Genomic DNA, 18,778 nt, shown 5'->3' with positions numbered 1-18,778 from the left:
ACAATGTATACAACACGTGTGGTCATACTCAACAATGTATACAACACGTGTGGTGATAATCAACAATGTATACAACACGTGTGGTCATAATCAACAATGTATACAACACGTGTGGTGATAATCAACAATTTATACAACACGTATGGTAATATTCTACAATCGATACGACTCGTGTGGTCAAATTCAACAAATAATTCGACGCTAATGATCATATTCAACAACCAATACGAAACGCATGATCATATTCAGTAATCAATACGAAACGCATGATCATGTTCAGTAATCAATATGATACGTTTGGTCATATTCAACAATCAATATAATACGTGTGGTGATATTCAACAATTAGTACGACATGTGTGGTAATATTCAACAATCAGTACGACTCGTAGTATCATATTCAACAAACAATTCAAATATGACACATATGGTCATATTCAACAATCAATACGACACGTGTTGTTATATTCAATGATCAATACGACACGTGTGGTCGAATTCAACAATCAATACGACACGTGTGGTCAAATTCAATAATCAATACGACACGTGTTATCATATTGAATGATCAATACGACAGGTGTGGTCACATTCAACAATTAATACAACACGTGCGGTCATATTCAAAATCAATTCAACACGTTTGGTCATATTCAGCAATCAGTACGACATGTATGATTATAATCAAAAAACCAATTAAAAATCCGATACGACAGGCATGGTCATATTCAACAATCAAACCGACACAAGGGGTCAATTCAATAATCAATACGACACGTGTGGTCAAAATCAACAATAAATACGACACGTGTTGTCATATTCAACAATCAATACGACACGTGTTGTCATATTCAACAATCAATACGACACGTGTTGTCATAATAAACAATCAATACGACACGTGTTGTCATATTCAACAATCAATACGACACGTGTTGTCATATTCAACAATCAATACGACACGTGTTGTTATATTCAACAATCAGTATGACACGTGTTGTCATGTTCAACAATCAGTACGACACGTTGGGTCATAATCAACAATCAATACGACACGTGTGGTCAAATTCAATAATCAATACGACACGTGTTATCATATTGAATGATCAATACGATTACGTGTGTTCATATTCAACAATCAATATAACGCTTGTGGTTATAGTCAACAATCATTACGACACGCATGATCATATTCAAAAATCAATAAAACACGAGTGGTCATATTCAACAATCAATACAACAAATGTGTTCATATTCAACAATCAATACGACACGTACGATCATATTCAACAACCAATTCGACATGCATGGCCATATTAAACAACCAATACGACACGCATGGTTATAATCAACAATCAATACGACACGTGTGGTCAAATTCAACAATACATACGACACTTGTTGTCATATTCAAAAATCAAAACGACACATGTTGTCATATTCAACAAACAATATGACACTGATGATCATATTCAACAACCAATACGACACGCATGGTTACATTTAACAATCAATACAACACGTGTGGTCAAATTAAACAATCAATGCTAAACGAATGATCGTAATCAACAACCAATGCGACACGCATCGTCATATTCAACAATAGATACAACACATTTGGTCATATTTAACAACTAATACGACAAGCACGATCATATTCAACAATCAATACGACACGTGTTGTCATATTCAACAGCTGGCACGATCTATGTATCTATCGTACAGAATCCGTAAAGCCTCAGTTATATGTCCGTATATGGAACAGGATATTCAGTATCCATTACCAAAGCCATTCAACAACCAAAATTGTATTTGGATTGAGATAAGATCATACTTCAATGAGCATATCGAGTGTGACATAATTACTAGAAGTATGTATCTTGATATCATTTTAAATTATTTTTCTGATATTTTTCATTTTCATTATGAAGGATCCTCTACGTCATATAGACAACAGAAAAACTACACCTGTCCACACAACCCCAATACAGCTAAACCACAAGAAGGTGTCTTTAAATGCAACATAACTGATACTGATTTTGATTGGTTGTTAGAAAATGGAGATATGTAAGTATGTTTGTGTTGGTACATTAATTTCTTGTTGTCCAAAAGAGATCACTCAATGATATAGTGTGTTTGACAAATACTCACCGCACCCTGCCTAATTGTATTTGTATTTTAAAGAGCTTCTGGTTTTTTAAAATCGCTATAGATATGCTTAAAGGTGATATTTGATAATATCTCCATAAACAATCATAATATAATTAATATCTCATTACCTGCTGAACCATACAAGAGATAGTTCAATTAACAAATATCGTAGAGAACAACTAATTTGTAATATTAAGCTTTATATGACGGCGATATATTGCTGAAAGGGAAAGCGACTGAAAATTTCTGCATCAGGTTTATTGTAACTCATTCTCATAGATTCAACAATGACATTTTCATATAGCGTTTCCAAAGATGTATATATCCGCCCCCCCCTTTTGTATTTAATAATCTAAGTGTCGCAGTTAGAATAATTATTTTGCATACATATGCGAAATTGTATAATATTGAAATGTAACGAGAATAAAAACTTCATTTCTGCACTAGCAGATGTAAACCAATTGACCCGATAACGTCATAATCGATATGTCTCCTTGCTGTAACGTCTAATTGACCCGATAACGTCATAATCGATATGTCTCCTTGCTGTAACGTCTAATTGACCGAAAAACGTCGTAATCGATCTGTATCCTTGCTGTAACGTCTAATTCATGTCAGTTGTATCTTTAAGAATCGCTGTCCTTTTGCAGGAAAATCACTAAAGAATTCCACTCATGTTTTTTATAAATACAATATCCTTCCTTTAAGTTCGTTTCGAATATAATTGAAGTGGCATTGAGCCAGGGATCTACAGCTGAGCAGGTACATGTACCGCTATTAGTTACGGCGGCCTTATTGTGATCGGTGGTCATGAGTTCGAATCCATGACTGAACAGGTACAAGTACCGTAATTAGTTACGGCGGTCTTATTGTGATCAGAGGTCATTTGTTCGAATCCATGACTGAACAGGTACAAGTACTGTAATAAGTTACGGCGGCCTTATTGTGATCGGTGGTCATGAGTTCGAATCCATGTCTGATCAGGTACACGTACTGCTATTAGTTATGGCGGTCTTATTGTTATCGGTGGTCCAGGGTACGAATCCATGTCTGATCAGGTACACGTACTGCTATTAGTTATGGCGGTCTTATTGTGATCGGTGGTCCAGGGTACGAATCCATGGCTGATCAGGTACAGGTACCGCTATTATTTACGGATGTCTTATTGTGATCGGTGTTCCAGAGTTCGAATCCATTTCTGATCAGGTACAGGTACCGCTATTAGTTACGGCGGCTTTATTGTGATTTGAGGTCCATGTCTGATTAGGTACAGGTACTGCTATTTGTTATGGCGGGTTTATTGTGATCGGTGGTCCAGGTACAGGTACAGGTACCGCTATTAGTTATGGCAGTCTAATGGTGGTCGGAGGTCCATGCTTCAAATCCATGTCTGATCAGGTACAGGTACATGTCTAGCTCCGTTTTTTACTTTCAAAATACTATTGTTGATTGTCTCCCGGTGCTGCATCTATTTACTACAGTTTCTAAAGACATACGTGGCTTTAAAAAATGTCATGATCGAAAAAACTCCAATTTTCAATAGTTTAGGTGCCAGATTGGACTTTCTTCAATTTTTTGATAGCGTGCAACTTTTAAAGGTTTAATTTATACCATATTAATTTTAGCGCTCTTTAATTGTAGTAATAAATTGTAATATTAGATAAAACATCAAAACATGACACTGAAACTGTGGCCCATATTTGTTATTATTACCTACATTTCATTTTAACAATAACTGGTTGTTTGGATGTAATTATTGTTGATATAATTACAAGTGGCCTCTTAAGGGTTTTATGGTAGATTTGCCAGAGGCCACTTGTAAGTATATCAACAATAATTACATCCAGACACCCAAGTATTTTGTATATTTACATATTTTTCTTTTTTAAGACATATTCCTACAAAAACCATTTGCCCTGCCCCAAAATACATTTCAGGCGGTCATTTTGTTTGTTTACATATTCCTACACCTGACGCAGGCAGTTGTAATTATAGTCGAGCAGTTGTAATTATAGCCTATATAATCACACTGGCCCTCTAACACTGTTGTAATGGGACGGCGCGGGGGCAAATGTAAATATATCTACATAAACTGATGCTCAAAATAACGCAGTTAAGCAATCTAGCACATAAAAGTTTACTGCATATAACTTGATATTTAATTACTTAAAATATATCACAAATAGGCGAGCTCTGCTGTTCTCCAACAGCTCTTGTCTGTTATAATTGTTATAAATGAGACGAATGTGTTACAGTATGGTGGCTACGGTATCAACACAGAGTGGGGGATTCCGAGATATCCGGTCGCTAGATACATTATCACATTACCAAACCGACATTTATGAAAGTCAAACGGCAACAAAACAGATGCAGTTCATGTTCGACCACCACCCACCTGACCACTGTATGGAAACGAAAACATGTTCCCGACAGCCGCTTCTAATTAGTAATGACATCTCAAAGGTAAGCGACCTGTCGTTAACAGTAAAACATGTAACGTCACAGTGCTGCTGGCCGTACTAAGGTGTAAGCATTGATTTGTTCTTGTATATTTACATTGCCATCGCAAATCGCTATATGTACACTGCCAGAAGAAAATGCATGCATAAGGCTTTCAATGCAGTTGCATTCACCTTCAGGATTCTGCATGACGATACCATAACTGTAATTACATAAGTATTAGTAAATACTCATACTTACATCCATAACAACTATATATTTAGAATGTTAATATCTGAATTCATGTTTCTGAACGGATATTTTTATTACAATCATCCCGGTATGAACGACATCCACACATAGCAAGAAGTCCTTGCAGGCTTCATGCAATACTTGCATATATTTTTTTTAATGTCTTTTCAATCATTATTTAGTTATCTGCAGTTTTGAACATAAAACCATGAATTTCGGAGATAAAGCATATTTAAAGTCATACCTTGTATCTATTCACACGAATAACTGAATCCCCATATTCAGTTTTAGCTAGTATTTTGTTCTTGGTAATCATTGAGTTACATCCACGATATTCTGCAGCTTTCTACATATACATTATTTGACAATTGTTAACACGACCACTTCATGACGATTTGTTATACACTACTTATAATAAAATTTCGACAATTAAACTTATAGGGACCTGTAACCATATCGTGGGACGGTTGGAACGACACTTTATCGGGTATCCACATCTACACTGTACAGGTATATCCTTTAAAACCAGACAGGACAGGCGACCTGACCGAGGTCAATCCCACCAGCCCTATCTACTACTTGACCAATTTGACTAATACCTCGAACCCGACATACCTACCACCTTCTCCTGGAATGTATTCCGTTCTGTTGGAGGTAGGAGATAAAGCTAACAACACCAAGTACAGCCGAAGGACGCTGCTGTTTGATAACGAATCTAACGTCACCATGACAGCCAATCCTATAACGGTAGAGGGCGCTGTAGGACCTGCAAACAGTATCTGGATAGATAACCTAGACAGACAAGTAGTGATTAACTGGCAAGGTGTTTTCGAAAATAAAAATCATAAAAAATTAAATCTGCTGAATACTATTGCAACATTCAAACCGCAGACAATAATGCACTTCCGACATAAGAACGTGTCCTCAGTCTTGGATGATCACGAAGGAAAACGTACACTTAAGAAAATAGCTAACAAAAATGGAATAACCAAAGTACAAATAACTCATAATCTCAAAGGTCATGGGGGGCTTCGACCTTGGACAAATGTGGCTGGCTTTCTGGACGAGAAGGCGACCCTGAACATTTCACGTTTGGACGGCGAAACAATACAGATATCAGTAAAGGCCTTTGATGTGATGGGGAACAGTGCCACGCAGTCAATATTCATGAATGTTGACTCAACATTACCTCATATGGAAGAACCTAAATTGGACCCGAATGTTAAAAATGGATCATTTCCGTTCTCAAGTGGGTGAGTTGTAAATTTTCTTTCAGACAACGTTTTTAGTTATGGTGTACTACCAGACAATCTTACTGTACATACAGATTATATTTAATTGTTTCCTATAGAATAACATACATATTTCAGGAGTAGTTCAGAATAACGATATAGTATTACGAGTGCGACGCATCAGTAAAATATTGGTACAATCTGCCATACGAGTGAAATGTATAAGGTGTAAAACGAAAAAGAAATTAAACCTTAACCGGAAAACCATTGGAGTTTCTATTTATTGCATTTTTAGTAATACAAATATAAGTATTATTTGACGCCGGGTTCTAATGACGTCAAGCTTGACAGCAAGAGTCTATACCATTTTTCAATACGCTACTCAACGCTATTCTTGGTTTTCTGCGATTATCTGATATGTTTTGCAAACAAAAAAACGTTATCAATTACGTTGTTGTGGTGATAACTTATCGTAAGATGTACTAAAGATGAACACAAATATCTTATTTTACTATCACTTTATCTGCAGCCGAACAGACATTTGCAGCTCGAGATGCAGTAAGATAAAAAAAAATAAACATTTTCAATGGTTAATATCAAATCGATATCGCACCTTATTTCTTCACAAATAAAGATATACCGTCTTTATATCCTAAATGCAGTAAACTGTTTATCACACTGATATTGTTTTGGTATTTTACTGGTCAATATGTAATGAATATGTTTTAATGTCTCTAACGTTACTGATGATTGATTCTTCTACAGTGTCCGATTCTTGGCATACGATGGGCAGAGTGGGATTACCATGTTTAAATGGAAGATCAAGACAAACGATTCCGAAGAGATTTTTCATGAGGGACAATCACAAGGGAACCGAACAGAGGTAAAGTCGCCTATCAGGTTACCATTTGTAACCAGGATCTTTATTTAACCACCAATAACAGAGGTAAAGTCGCCTATCAGTTTACCATTTGTAACCAGGATCATTATTAAACCACCAATAACAGAGGTAAAGTCTCCTATCAGGTTACCATTTGTATCCAGGATCTTTATTTAACCACCAATAACAGAGGTAAATTCGCCTATCAGGTTACCATTTGTAAACAGGATCATTATTAAACCACCAATAACAGAGGTAAAGTCGCCTATCAGGTTAAACTATATTTATAACGATACTGTATATACAACTTGCCTATTTGTTACCGTCAGTAAGATTGAATATAAACTAATTGACTTAATTCCTCAGAAACCCTCAAAAGTTTGGATATTTAATCTAGTCGTTTAAACAAACGCCTTGGGTGTTAACGAAGTCTTTACAGAGGGCATTTAATTGATGTGATATAGAAAAAATATACCCATATTAACACCTAGAATTCATAAATAGTGGCGATCTAAATATAACGTTTCACTAATGTTTGTTATATTAAAGTATCTTTAGCGTCAATGCAGAATATCTTTCTGCACAAAAAATGCATGACGTAATGTAATGTTTGTATCTTACAATATTCTCGGTTTATGCGCGACAAGAGCAAGCACCACAATTTGCCTGATCCAATTGTTTATATAGGGTTTTGTTTGGAAATGTATAAGCTACGTGTTTTTTGAGTAATGTTTGATCATAAATATCAACGCATGTGTCAAGACATCAAACATTTTGTAAAGCCTACACACAATGACATTAACACATATACAATACATTTGTTATTAAACCGCCTGAAATGAAAAACAAAGTAAATTTAAAATTTATTGTGATAATATTTTAGATGGTTTTAAGCTTGTTTTGGTAAAAGCGCATGTTCTAAAAATATGAACTTATAATGGAAATATTTTGTCTTACTTCTGAGTGTTAATGGCAATTCCACCAATATGTATTTATTGGTAACATAAGCAATCTTATTGAAGATATTTGTCTTACTTACACCCGAGCATAGGTTTCTATTTCACCTGTGTCTGTTTAATGACAGAGAAAGCCATCTAAACTTGAGGGAGAATGCAGTCCAGCAGGAGGCTGTTTCTATTACCTCCACCAGTTTGAGATAAACAACTGCTGGCTGATGGTACCCAAAGATAAGCTGGAGACACAGGTCATTGATATTCACATTGACGTTTTCAACCTGGCAATGCTCTATTCATCCGTTCGTTTGCAGGTAACTTAACATAACGATTCTTCTTACCTCGTCTGTCTCTTAACCCGTATAATGGTTAATATACATAATGCCTATGCCAATGTCGTCTGTCGGTTTTTGCGTCACAATACTACCTGGAAAAAGAGATTCCCCAACGAGCGATAATTGGTTATAATGTTTTTCTAACTTGTGTAAAATCATTTTCGAATTGTATTAGGCACGGTGTTTATCAACTGTCTATTACAAAATATGTAGAAAAACATTAACCATTACGAAACGAGGGAACAGTTTTCTCCCACACCGTTCAGATATTAAACAGTTATATAGAAACCATATGTTTCTCCCGGGCATACAATACTCCTGTTTCTGAACGAGCAATGAAATAACGTCTAGGGTCTTACCCACCAACCAATGTTTAGCAACTCCTGGCAGGTTTATTCAATGAGTCGGGAACAATGAAGTCGTTTGTGGTTACGGGAGAAATATTTAGCTGCCTCTCTCGTCCATGCAAAGTGAACTAAAACTACAGCCTTTGCTCGTCCTTCAGTATAAAAGTCAAAAGGGTGACATTATTGTTTAACGTCAGCATTCCTTGATCAGTATAACGACGATCACTCTTCTTCATTTATCTATGCCTATCATTAATTAGGAATGATTTTACATAAACACTCAGCGTGTTCCCAAATCAGCACTTCAACTACAAATTATAAGATAATGTCTTTATTCAACAAGATTTATCTTTTAAAAAAGAAAGCAAAGTGTTCATGTATGCAATAACAAATTTGAAGCTTCCCTTCAAAGGAGATTTACTCTTTTGTTCTTTATATGTATTGTGTGCTTAAATTACGCCGTCACAAGTAAACGAATGCTGTGAAGATACATGAAACAGTTGTTATTCTTGCGGAAGCTGGAGATCAAATATTCCTTAGATATAATGCATACTGCACATGTAAAACATTAGATATGCCGCTTTGATATAAAGCGAGGGGTATGATAAGTCCCTCATCATTTGAGATTATGACACGCTAGTGTGGAGGCATTGTTTTGCATCTAAGACCAATTTCGTAAACAAAAATGCACCCAGTCTGCGCTTTACCTGTCAAACAACGATATGAAGTCCCAACGCGATCTTAAGCATCTATAATGAAAATTTAATGCAACAGTGTGATTAAATGTATTTAAATGTTGTACTCAAAGGATGTCACGTCACTCTCACACATAAATGAAGATAATATCTATATTGTCAAAGGAAACATCGTTTTGGTCTATATTAACATTACACAATTTGCTAACAGAGTTGTATTTACTTATTTTTCAGATTAAGCATTTGCCTTCGTTTGATGGTATAGAGGAGTGTGAATATTGTTGACTGATGAGTGTATGTACATACTGTATTAGAAAAGATGAAAGCTCATAAGTCACGACAGACTATATGCAGAATCTGGTTGGGACCCCCTTATTGTCCGAAGGAGAAAACACAAATTAATCCAATTTCATAAGATTGTTCATGGTCAGTGCCCTTCTTATCTTGCTAACATTCTACCTGCTCGCCATTCAAATATACATACTTACAATACAAGAAGGGCTAACAACTTCTGTCAAGTCAACTGTCGAACTAATCTATATAAAGACTCTTTCCTCCCCTCTTCTATTGATTTATGGAATGCACTACCAGATAACGTAAAATACAATCCCTCAATTACTAACCTCAAAAAAATTCTTAATGCCGACACTCTCTCTGTTCCTCAGCACTATTACTACTGCAGAAGCAGACAAGGTCAGATCCATCATGCACGACTTAGGATGAACTGCAGCTCCTTAAACACTCACCTGTTTGCACGAAATTTAGTTGATAGTCCCATGTGCTCATGTAATTTGTCTACTGAAACTACAGAACATTTCCTCCTCCACTGTCCTAACTACCAGCAGCTGAGAATCCAATGTTTTAGTCGCCTACCTCCTAACTATAATGTAAGCTTTTTACTTTATGGTAGACCCGAACTACCAATTAACTTAAACGAAATTATTTTTGACTGTGTTCAAAACTTCATCATTCAGTCTAGACGTTTTTAAAGAAACTTTTACTTCATTCATATCAGTAATCATGTTTGTTGTGGTTTGTATTCATGCAATCAGCGTTTGTTCTCTCAATGCAGTTTTGATGCCCATCGCTTCCCCATCAAACATCGTCCCCCATCCCACTATAAATCCTTGCACCCTTTCTCTTTCTTTTCCCTGCACATGTTATACTTTATATATATTTATATTTATTTATATGAATTATACTATTGTCAGTACTGATCCATAGCTGCTGTTATGTCTACAAGGAGACGGATTTACATAAGTACTTTGTACTTGTTTCTGGATCCTTTTCTGTATTTATAACCATGTACTATTGTAATTAAACATCAATAAAATAAAGTTTAAACTAAAAGATGAAAGCTATGGTATAGCTTTATTTCATGTAAAGATAGTAAGCACAGTACCGTGTAGGTCTGTTAACATAGTGGGAGGTGCAAACAAATCACGAGATGCTAACTCGCCAGAGCGATTTAACAGGGGATGCTATCAATTAAATGGACATCAAGATATCTGATGAAAGCAGCAGCCGTTCAACCCAGTTGTCTGCATATCCTATAACTTATTCTTGGTCTTGGAACACTTACATTTTTAGCTCTGCTTATAGAAATAACTTGGTTTTACTTGATAACGAAAGAAACCATACATATACATTTTCCACAATGTAGTCATTCCTTATATATTACAATCATTTCTAACAACGATCAGTGTTAATGCTATTAACTTGCCTCGTTTATATTGAATCCCAAAATCCCAAAATCATCCTTTTATAAACAACTTTTAACGCGTTTTATCTACTTGATAAACCAAGCAATTATCCGAAATTCTTGCTACCTACCTTAACAGTATTTAATCAGTGTAACAGTTGCATTGTGGCACTGAATAATCCTTATGTGGTTCAATGGATAGAGTTCGCGCCTTTCACCAATATGTCTCTACTTGATTCCCGATCATATATGGAAAGGTATTGGGTCACCTGCCAAACCACGTGGGTTTCTTCCGGTACTACGGTTTCTCACACAGCATGATCCTTAAAGCGCATACAACCCGGCCAACAAATGTGGTTAATATTAGATGGAAAACCTTCATAATTGCTGTGAAATAAATAAAGAAGTATGATATGTGTTTACCCCAACTCATGTTTAAGCTCTCGAATAGTACTGATGCTCAAATTTGTTTATATCAACATACCTATGACGTAATTAAACTTTCAGAAATATGTGTTTTCCTCCGTTCTGTGTCAATATGCGAAAGTCTAAGCAATAAGATATGTCCGCAGAGTAAAGGATATAGACTATACCCTAAATGATCTTCACATACTCGTGTTTGATTTCATTCACCTCATTGCCTTAAAGTATAATGAATGGCGTGGACACTTAGATATTTTTTCTGTAGATCTCCACTGTATGTAAAAATAAAATCGATATTAATTTTATGATCATAATGCAAGAACAGAATATGAAGATATGGTCGCTAGTCACTACTGTAATTTAAAGAAATGATATATTTAATTTGTATATATTCAGATTACGGACCGATGGACCTTGTGGTTTCCGGAAAAACATCCAGCAGCGCGAACTTCCAGTGGCACCAGGGACCGAGCTGTTACGACCGAACAGATATACTACTGATGTATAATGAGTCTGGACAGACACGGACAATGCACGTACACAAGGACTCGGAATACTACACGCTTGGGAACCTGGATCCGGAGACTACGTACACCGCCAAGTTTGTCGTTGAGTACGGCAATGAAAAAAGTGACCCCGTACAAATTACTTTCATGACAGGTAGATATAAACCTTTCCAGGAAATAGTAGCTATCACAGTGATTGTCTCGTGATGGCGTTTTTTAAGATAACGATTTGAGTACATGTATTTAGCATTTGTTGATATTTATTCCTTTATTTTTAGGAGAATATGAAGGTTTATCAGCGGGCGTTATATCAGCAATCACTATAGGTATGTAACTACGACAGGAACGGTAAATATAAAATATAATGCACTGGGTCATGTACAAACTTATTATAACATATCATCACCGATTAAAACATTGATTTAGTCGAAAATGTTTGAGATAAAAAAAGCAAGTGAAAGAAGAATAGGACAAGGATCGGTGATGGTTCCGTACTATTACCTGTATATGTAGCTTTGTTTAAAGATGGAAGCTATATATAGTCTTTGATAAAATTTCCATAAATAATACTAATGGATTTACTAGATCCATTTAACTTAAGGGGATGCATAGTCCACCGGTAACAACACTGAGCTAGAGTTAAAACATAACAAAACATTACTAATTAAGTGATAGTCTTGTAGGGAAATGTAGCTTAGTAATGTACTGTGGTCAGCAGACTAAAAATGTTTTAGAAATTATGAACTTGTCCTAAAAGAAAAAAATTAAGAAGCATTTTATTCAATTTGATAACTTCCTTTTTGATTAATCATAGAAACATCTTTTCTAGAAACATCGAAGTCTTTTGCCCTGTGTGCTATTATTAAACAATTATTCTACAATGATTTCCACAGTTATGCTGATCCTTGTGGGCTTACTAATAGCTGGTATAGTGCTCTGGAGGACAGGCAAGCTCAATCGCTACAAGGAATCAATCTACGGTCCAATACAGCGGCGGATAACCAGGCGTCGGCGATCTAATACCTACACCAACTCGAGAGAGGTCAACAAGCATCAAGAACGAAAGTCATTTGCGGTAAATAAAAACCTGAATGATAATGTTCTACAAAGTGTTATTATAAGACTTTGATATTATACGTTTTTTCGCTTATACATTAGGTTTGTTTACGTATATGTTTTTTTAGGTGTTTATAACTTTCGTAGATTTGATGATATACTTACAGTGTGACCGTGTATAAAATGTTATGAGATACCTGAAGTTTTATGTATCGTCGTATATGTTAAAATACAAACAATAGCTGTATAGCTATTGTAACGTTATCCCGAACTCCTCTCATGTGTGTTTACCTATCTGATCTATAGATGTTAGTTTGACGCCGTAATATCATTTGAGATATTTGACAAAAAAAGCCAACATGCATTAATTTTCCCAACCTTTATTAATTTTATACAGAATAACATACAAGAATATTGTCTAAACATGGTGCTTTTGACAGCCATTATGTGGTCCAAGCACACAAGGGCAACACAAAGTTTGAACAATAGTTCAGTAATTACTTTATTATCTTTACTCAAATATTTAGGATAGTTCCAAAAAGAATAAAATCATGCACATTGGCTTCCATTAGAACCTGGCCTATTCGGATGTCGGTGATGAGGATGTGTATATGTATGGTCAAATGGTATTTAATGAGAACCAGCCGTGGGAGGTTCATCACGCTGAAGTGTCTCTAGTTGAAAAGATGATTTCAGGACGGTTTGCTGACGTTTTCAAAGCTTCACAAAACTCCAAAAGGAACAAAAGAAAAATCGTCGTCGCCAAAGTGTTAAAAGGTAAGCAGGAATCGTCAGTGGGCAACTTCATCTTGTGAGAAGATCTAAGCAGGATTGAATTTGTCTATTATCCTCGTGTATGAAAGTTTTTTCAATAAACGTGAAGCGTTTAAAAGTCACACATGTAACAAGATACTTTTGACATGAAGCCACTGTCCTCTAAATAAAGAAACGGAAATTGTCGCTGTGTCATTGCTTAGCAATTATGTTAAAAGGCACCACGTCCTCATTATTTCATACGTAAGGACATACCTTATATGGAAGTCATGAGCCCTGCATCTAAACACAGTAGACCTTCATTTAAAACTACAGGTTTGCTTTTGTGAACAAAAGCACATGATTCCCCTTGTTAGCACGTCGTTTGTTAGTGACACGGGTATATGGGAAGTTTCTTCTTGGTATATTTAACGGTTTATAAGTTACGGCCTAGATGTTCCTGAAACGTTGGCATATATTTTACCTTTGACGTTTAGTTGAAGGACAGAGTGGACTTATGGCAGTGAACTGCACTGCACTTTGTCTGTGGATGATGTGTATGTACTACAAGATTCATCAAGATATCTCAACGATTCAAAATTAACGGCTCAGACTAGATGTTTCTTAAAAGAAATATACATTAACATGACCTTTGACGTTAAGATCAAGGTCGCAGTGACCCTTTGACATAGCAGTGCACATCTTCGGTTGCTGATGCAGGTATAATGCAGGTTTCATCAAGATATCTTAAACGGTTTTAAAGTTACGGCCCAGATAAAAGTGTTTAACTGGAAGAAGTCCATGAACCTGTACTGAAATAGTACTGAAGCAGAGACATAATTAAAGCAGAACATAATATATAATACACTAAAAGAATAATATCTTACATAACTGCACTTTTTTTAAATTTTGAAGAACGCTTCGTTAATTGTTTTTAGATGCATACTGATTTTCAATTTTATGTTCCAGAGTCACATACCGAAATAGACGAGTTGGTAATGAATGCTAAGATAAACTTCTTCGCCACAAAGGTTGGTTCCCATACCAACGTTATTCAATTCCTTGGGGCTATCATTGACAACAAACCACGTAAGTTCTTGTAAAATCAATTCTGCATACAGGTACGAGAGTTTGAATGACGTTATCAAACTGGTGGTATATGTCTATATGATCATATTTACTATCGTATAGCATTGCCACTTTATATCTTCATAAAATTCAGATAACAGTCATAACAACTATGAATACCATTGTGGACGTCGTTATAATTGTTAGGTAATAATTGTAACGTGGGACTCCACTAGTCCTCCTTGGAATGTGGCTGTTCCTTTAATAAACAAACATATAGGCTTAATACCCATATTTGACTTATCTTTTCTTTCTGGACAAGCTTTGTTTTTATTAGATTAAAATGATTGATAACTGTATGTTCTAATGTGCTTACAGTTGCCATTCATATAAAGCGACATTTCTAGTTGGCATTCATAATGACAATTGCAACGGTCAGAATCAATCATCAACCATTTATCATGGCCAGTCTGTTCATTCTACGCAGCTACATTTGTACATTCTGTAAAAGTGGATATTTACGCGATGTAGAAATTTTCGCTTTTTGTAGAACGTCTAGATTTCAGAACCATTGCCAACGCGAAAAATGTACAGTCCCACACAGCCAACAGTTTACAGACCCACACCGCCAACAGTTTACAGTCCCACAACACCAACAGTTTACAGTCCCACACCACCAACAGTTTACAGTCCCACACCACCTACAGTTTACAGTCCCACACCGCCAACAGTTTACAGTCCCACACCACCAATAGTTTACAGTCCCACACCACCAACAGTTTACAGTCCCACACCGCAAACAGTTTACAGGTCCTCACCGCCAACATTTTACAGACCCACACCGCCAACAGTTTACAGTCCGACACCACCAACAGTTTACAGTCCCACACCGCCAACAGTTTACAGGTCCTCACCGCCAACATTCTACAGGTCCTCACCGTCAACAGTTTACAGTCCCCCACCGCCAACAGTTTACAGTCCCACACCGCCAACAGTTTCAATCCTCACCCCGCCAACAGTTTACAGTCCCGCACCGCCAACAGTTTACAGGTCCGCACCGCCAACATTCTACAGGTCGTCACCGTCAACAGTTTACAGTCCCCCACCGCCAACAGTATACAGTCCCACACCACCAACAGTTCAAATCCCCAGAACGCCAACAGTTTAAATCCCCAGACCGCCAACAGTGTAAATTCCCACACCGCCAGCAGATTCAATCCCAACATAGCCAACAGTTTACAGTCCGACACCGCCAACAATTTCAATCCTCACACAGCCAACAGTTCAAATCCCCCGACCGCCAACAGTTTAAATTCCCACATCGCCAGCAGTTTCAATCCCAACCCCGCCAACAGTTTACAGACCCACACCGCCAACAGTTCACAGTCCCACCCCGCCAACAGTTTACAGGTCCGCACCGCCAACATTCTACAGGCCCACACCGCCAACATTTTACAGGTCCTCACCGCCACCATTCTACAGGTCCTCACCGCCAACAGTTTACAGGCCCACACCGCCAACATTCTACAGGTCCTCACCGTCACCAGTTTACAGTCCCCCACCGCCAACAATTTCAATTCTCAACCCGCCAACAGTTTAAATCCCCAGACCGCCAACAGTGTAAATTCCCACACCGCCAGCAGATTCAATCCCAACATAGCCAACAGTTTACAGTCCCACACCGACAACAGTTCAAATCCCCAGAACGCCAACAGTTTAAATCCCCAGACCGCCAACAGGTTAAATCCCCACACCGTCAACAGTTTACAGTCCCCCACCGCCAACAATTTCAATCCTCAAACCGCCAACAGTTTAAATCCCCAGACCGCCAACAGGTTAAATCCCCACACCGTCAGTAGTTTACAGTCCCACACCACCAACAGTTTACTGTCCCACACCGCCAACAGTTTACAGTCCCACACCGCCAACAGTTCAAATCCCCAGACCGCCAACAGTTTAAATTCCCACACCGCCAGCAGTTTCAATCCCAACATCGCCAACAGTTTACAGTCCCACACCGCCAACAATTTCAATCCTCAACCCACCAGTAGTTTAAATCCCAAGACCGCCAACACATTAAGGCCCAACACCGCCAACAGTTTAAATAACCACACCGCCAACAGTTTCAATCCTCACCCCGCCAACAGTTTAAATCCCAACGCCGCCAACAGTTTCAATCCCCAGACTGCTAACAGTTTTAATCCCTATACTGCAAGCAGTTCCAATCCCCACACCGCCAATATTTGTAATCCCCAGACCGCCAACAGTTTAAATCCCCACACCGCCAACAGCTTAAAGAGACACACCACCGACAGTTTCAAGAGACACAACGCGAACATTTCCACCTGTACAGTATGCTGACAGACAACTTCCAATCACCGCTTCGCTTTCAAATAGTTGTTGATGTCTTGGCGGTCTTCTCAGACTGTTTTCTGTTGTTTATTCACGTATGCACATTGCATCGTACAAATTGAGTTAGACCAGGGTCATTTAAGGTGATGATCGCACTCGACGTTCGGTAGATAGAGACGACGTGTTGAAGAAGATAATTGCTATCAATAGTTACAAACGTTATTTAACATTTACTGCTTCCAGTGTCTTTTTGTACGCATGTCTTCAATCACATATCGTAACACGAGAATTACTGCGGAAGTTATTGGTTAACGAATAGCAGGACCTTGGTTGAAATACCGTTATGTTTGGGTTAAACAATTTTATCTGTGAACATCAAAACATACTAAGCTGGAGCACTTCTTTGCTCAGTGGGTCCTTTCATGCTGTTGGAGTTGTGTGAGACAGGTGTAATGAGGACGTGGCTGCAGAATCACCGAACGAATGTGACCGACAGTGTCGTAGATACCCTGTATCGTATGACCTTTGACATAGCTAAGGGAATGGATTTACTCGCCTCCAAACAGGTATAATGTGATTTTAATAACAGAACATCAATTGAATCGTTAACTTTTGTTCACTTTAGTATCCTTACCACAAGTTTCCATGTAGTTTCTACAAAAACAACCCACCAATCCGTAATTACTGTTGTATAAGTTTTATATTGCAGCGACTATTGATACCATAATACACAGAGAAAAAAACAACATTCTTAACCTTTTACTGTCTAATAATGGAAATACACATCAATTTAAATTCAATTATACGTTTTAATGATAAAACATTTGTAAGATATATCCCATCAACCAAACACAAACTTACCTTCTAAAGTGAAATAATTTCACAGGGGTCATCCTCAAGTTCTGAATGGGACAACAGCGAAATTATAGAATAGTTACTATAGTTTATAGTAATGTAGATAATGTAGGGTTAATACTCTTTATATCAAAAAGGATTATAAACAGATCAACGTACATTGTAAAGTGTTTTTGTCTGTGTCACATCATCGATACGACATAATTAGAACTTAATTAAAATAATATTTCAATTGAAAGACATGTTTAAACAGCTATCAAATCGTTGTTAAGGATTTCTAAATTTCTTGTGAATAGTCATTTGAATTTTATAATGTGTGTTTTTTTAAAGTTACACATTGAACATCAGCAAATTAAAGATTATCACAATGTGTTTTCAGCGTTTGTCGTGAGAACAATTAACTTATCGCGAACAGGTGGATCATATTGCAAGTCAACGGCAGGAAGACTTCATATGTTATCCAACGTGCGAGCTATGAGAAAATTGTTTTCAAGACTAAACTGGAAAAAAAAGGTGAAAAAACATTTATCATAAATTAATTAATTCCATGTATTATTGCAACTCATAAAGAGTCGACATTTACTTATGTATATCTTCCAACCGACATTTTTCTACTTATCGAGATCCGATATAATCAATTACGTTTTAAGCGGAGGATTACCTTGAACAATAAACTATCGAGATTGTTCTTAATTTGCTTGTTATTAGCCTCTCTATTTACATATCTATACTTTAAAAGGTCTTGTTTCTTCACAACATTTTCTTCCTGATCTGATAAT

At 37.0% G+C, this 18,778-nt stretch overlaps 1 protein-coding gene across 1 annotated transcript in view; it reads left to right on the top strand.

Moving 5' to 3' along the window:
* Positions 1 to 18,778, top strand: part of LOC110456921 — a 37,165-nt gene that overhangs the window by 13,855 nt on the left and 4,532 nt on the right. The window contains exons 7-18 of the mRNA XM_021507989.1: positions 1,932 to 2,067; positions 4,407 to 4,614; positions 5,284 to 6,095; positions 6,840 to 6,957; positions 8,039 to 8,221; positions 9,519 to 9,555; positions 11,806 to 12,069; positions 12,194 to 12,241; positions 12,809 to 12,990; positions 13,544 to 13,748; positions 14,694 to 14,813; positions 17,556 to 17,710. Coding sequence (XP_021363664.1) covers positions 1,932 to 2,067; positions 4,407 to 4,614; positions 5,284 to 6,095; positions 6,840 to 6,957; positions 8,039 to 8,221; positions 9,519 to 9,555; positions 11,806 to 12,069; positions 12,194 to 12,241; positions 12,809 to 12,990; positions 13,544 to 13,748; positions 14,694 to 14,813; positions 17,556 to 17,710 — 2,468 coding nt within the window. The remainder of the gene's footprint in view (positions 1 to 1,931; positions 2,068 to 4,406; positions 4,615 to 5,283; positions 6,096 to 6,839; positions 6,958 to 8,038; positions 8,222 to 9,518; positions 9,556 to 11,805; positions 12,070 to 12,193; positions 12,242 to 12,808; positions 12,991 to 13,543; positions 13,749 to 14,693; positions 14,814 to 17,555; positions 17,711 to 18,778) is intronic.

This window comes from Mizuhopecten yessoensis, unplaced genomic scaffold, assembly GCF_002113885.1.
Source record: "Mizuhopecten yessoensis strain PY_sf001 unplaced genomic scaffold, ASM211388v2 scaffold1063, whole genome shotgun sequence".
Classification (NCBI taxonomy): domain Eukaryota; kingdom Metazoa; phylum Mollusca; class Bivalvia; order Pectinida; family Pectinidae; genus Mizuhopecten; species Mizuhopecten yessoensis.
The sequence above is the reverse complement of the archived record's forward strand: the minus strand, read 5'-3'. Positions and strand labels throughout refer to the sequence as shown.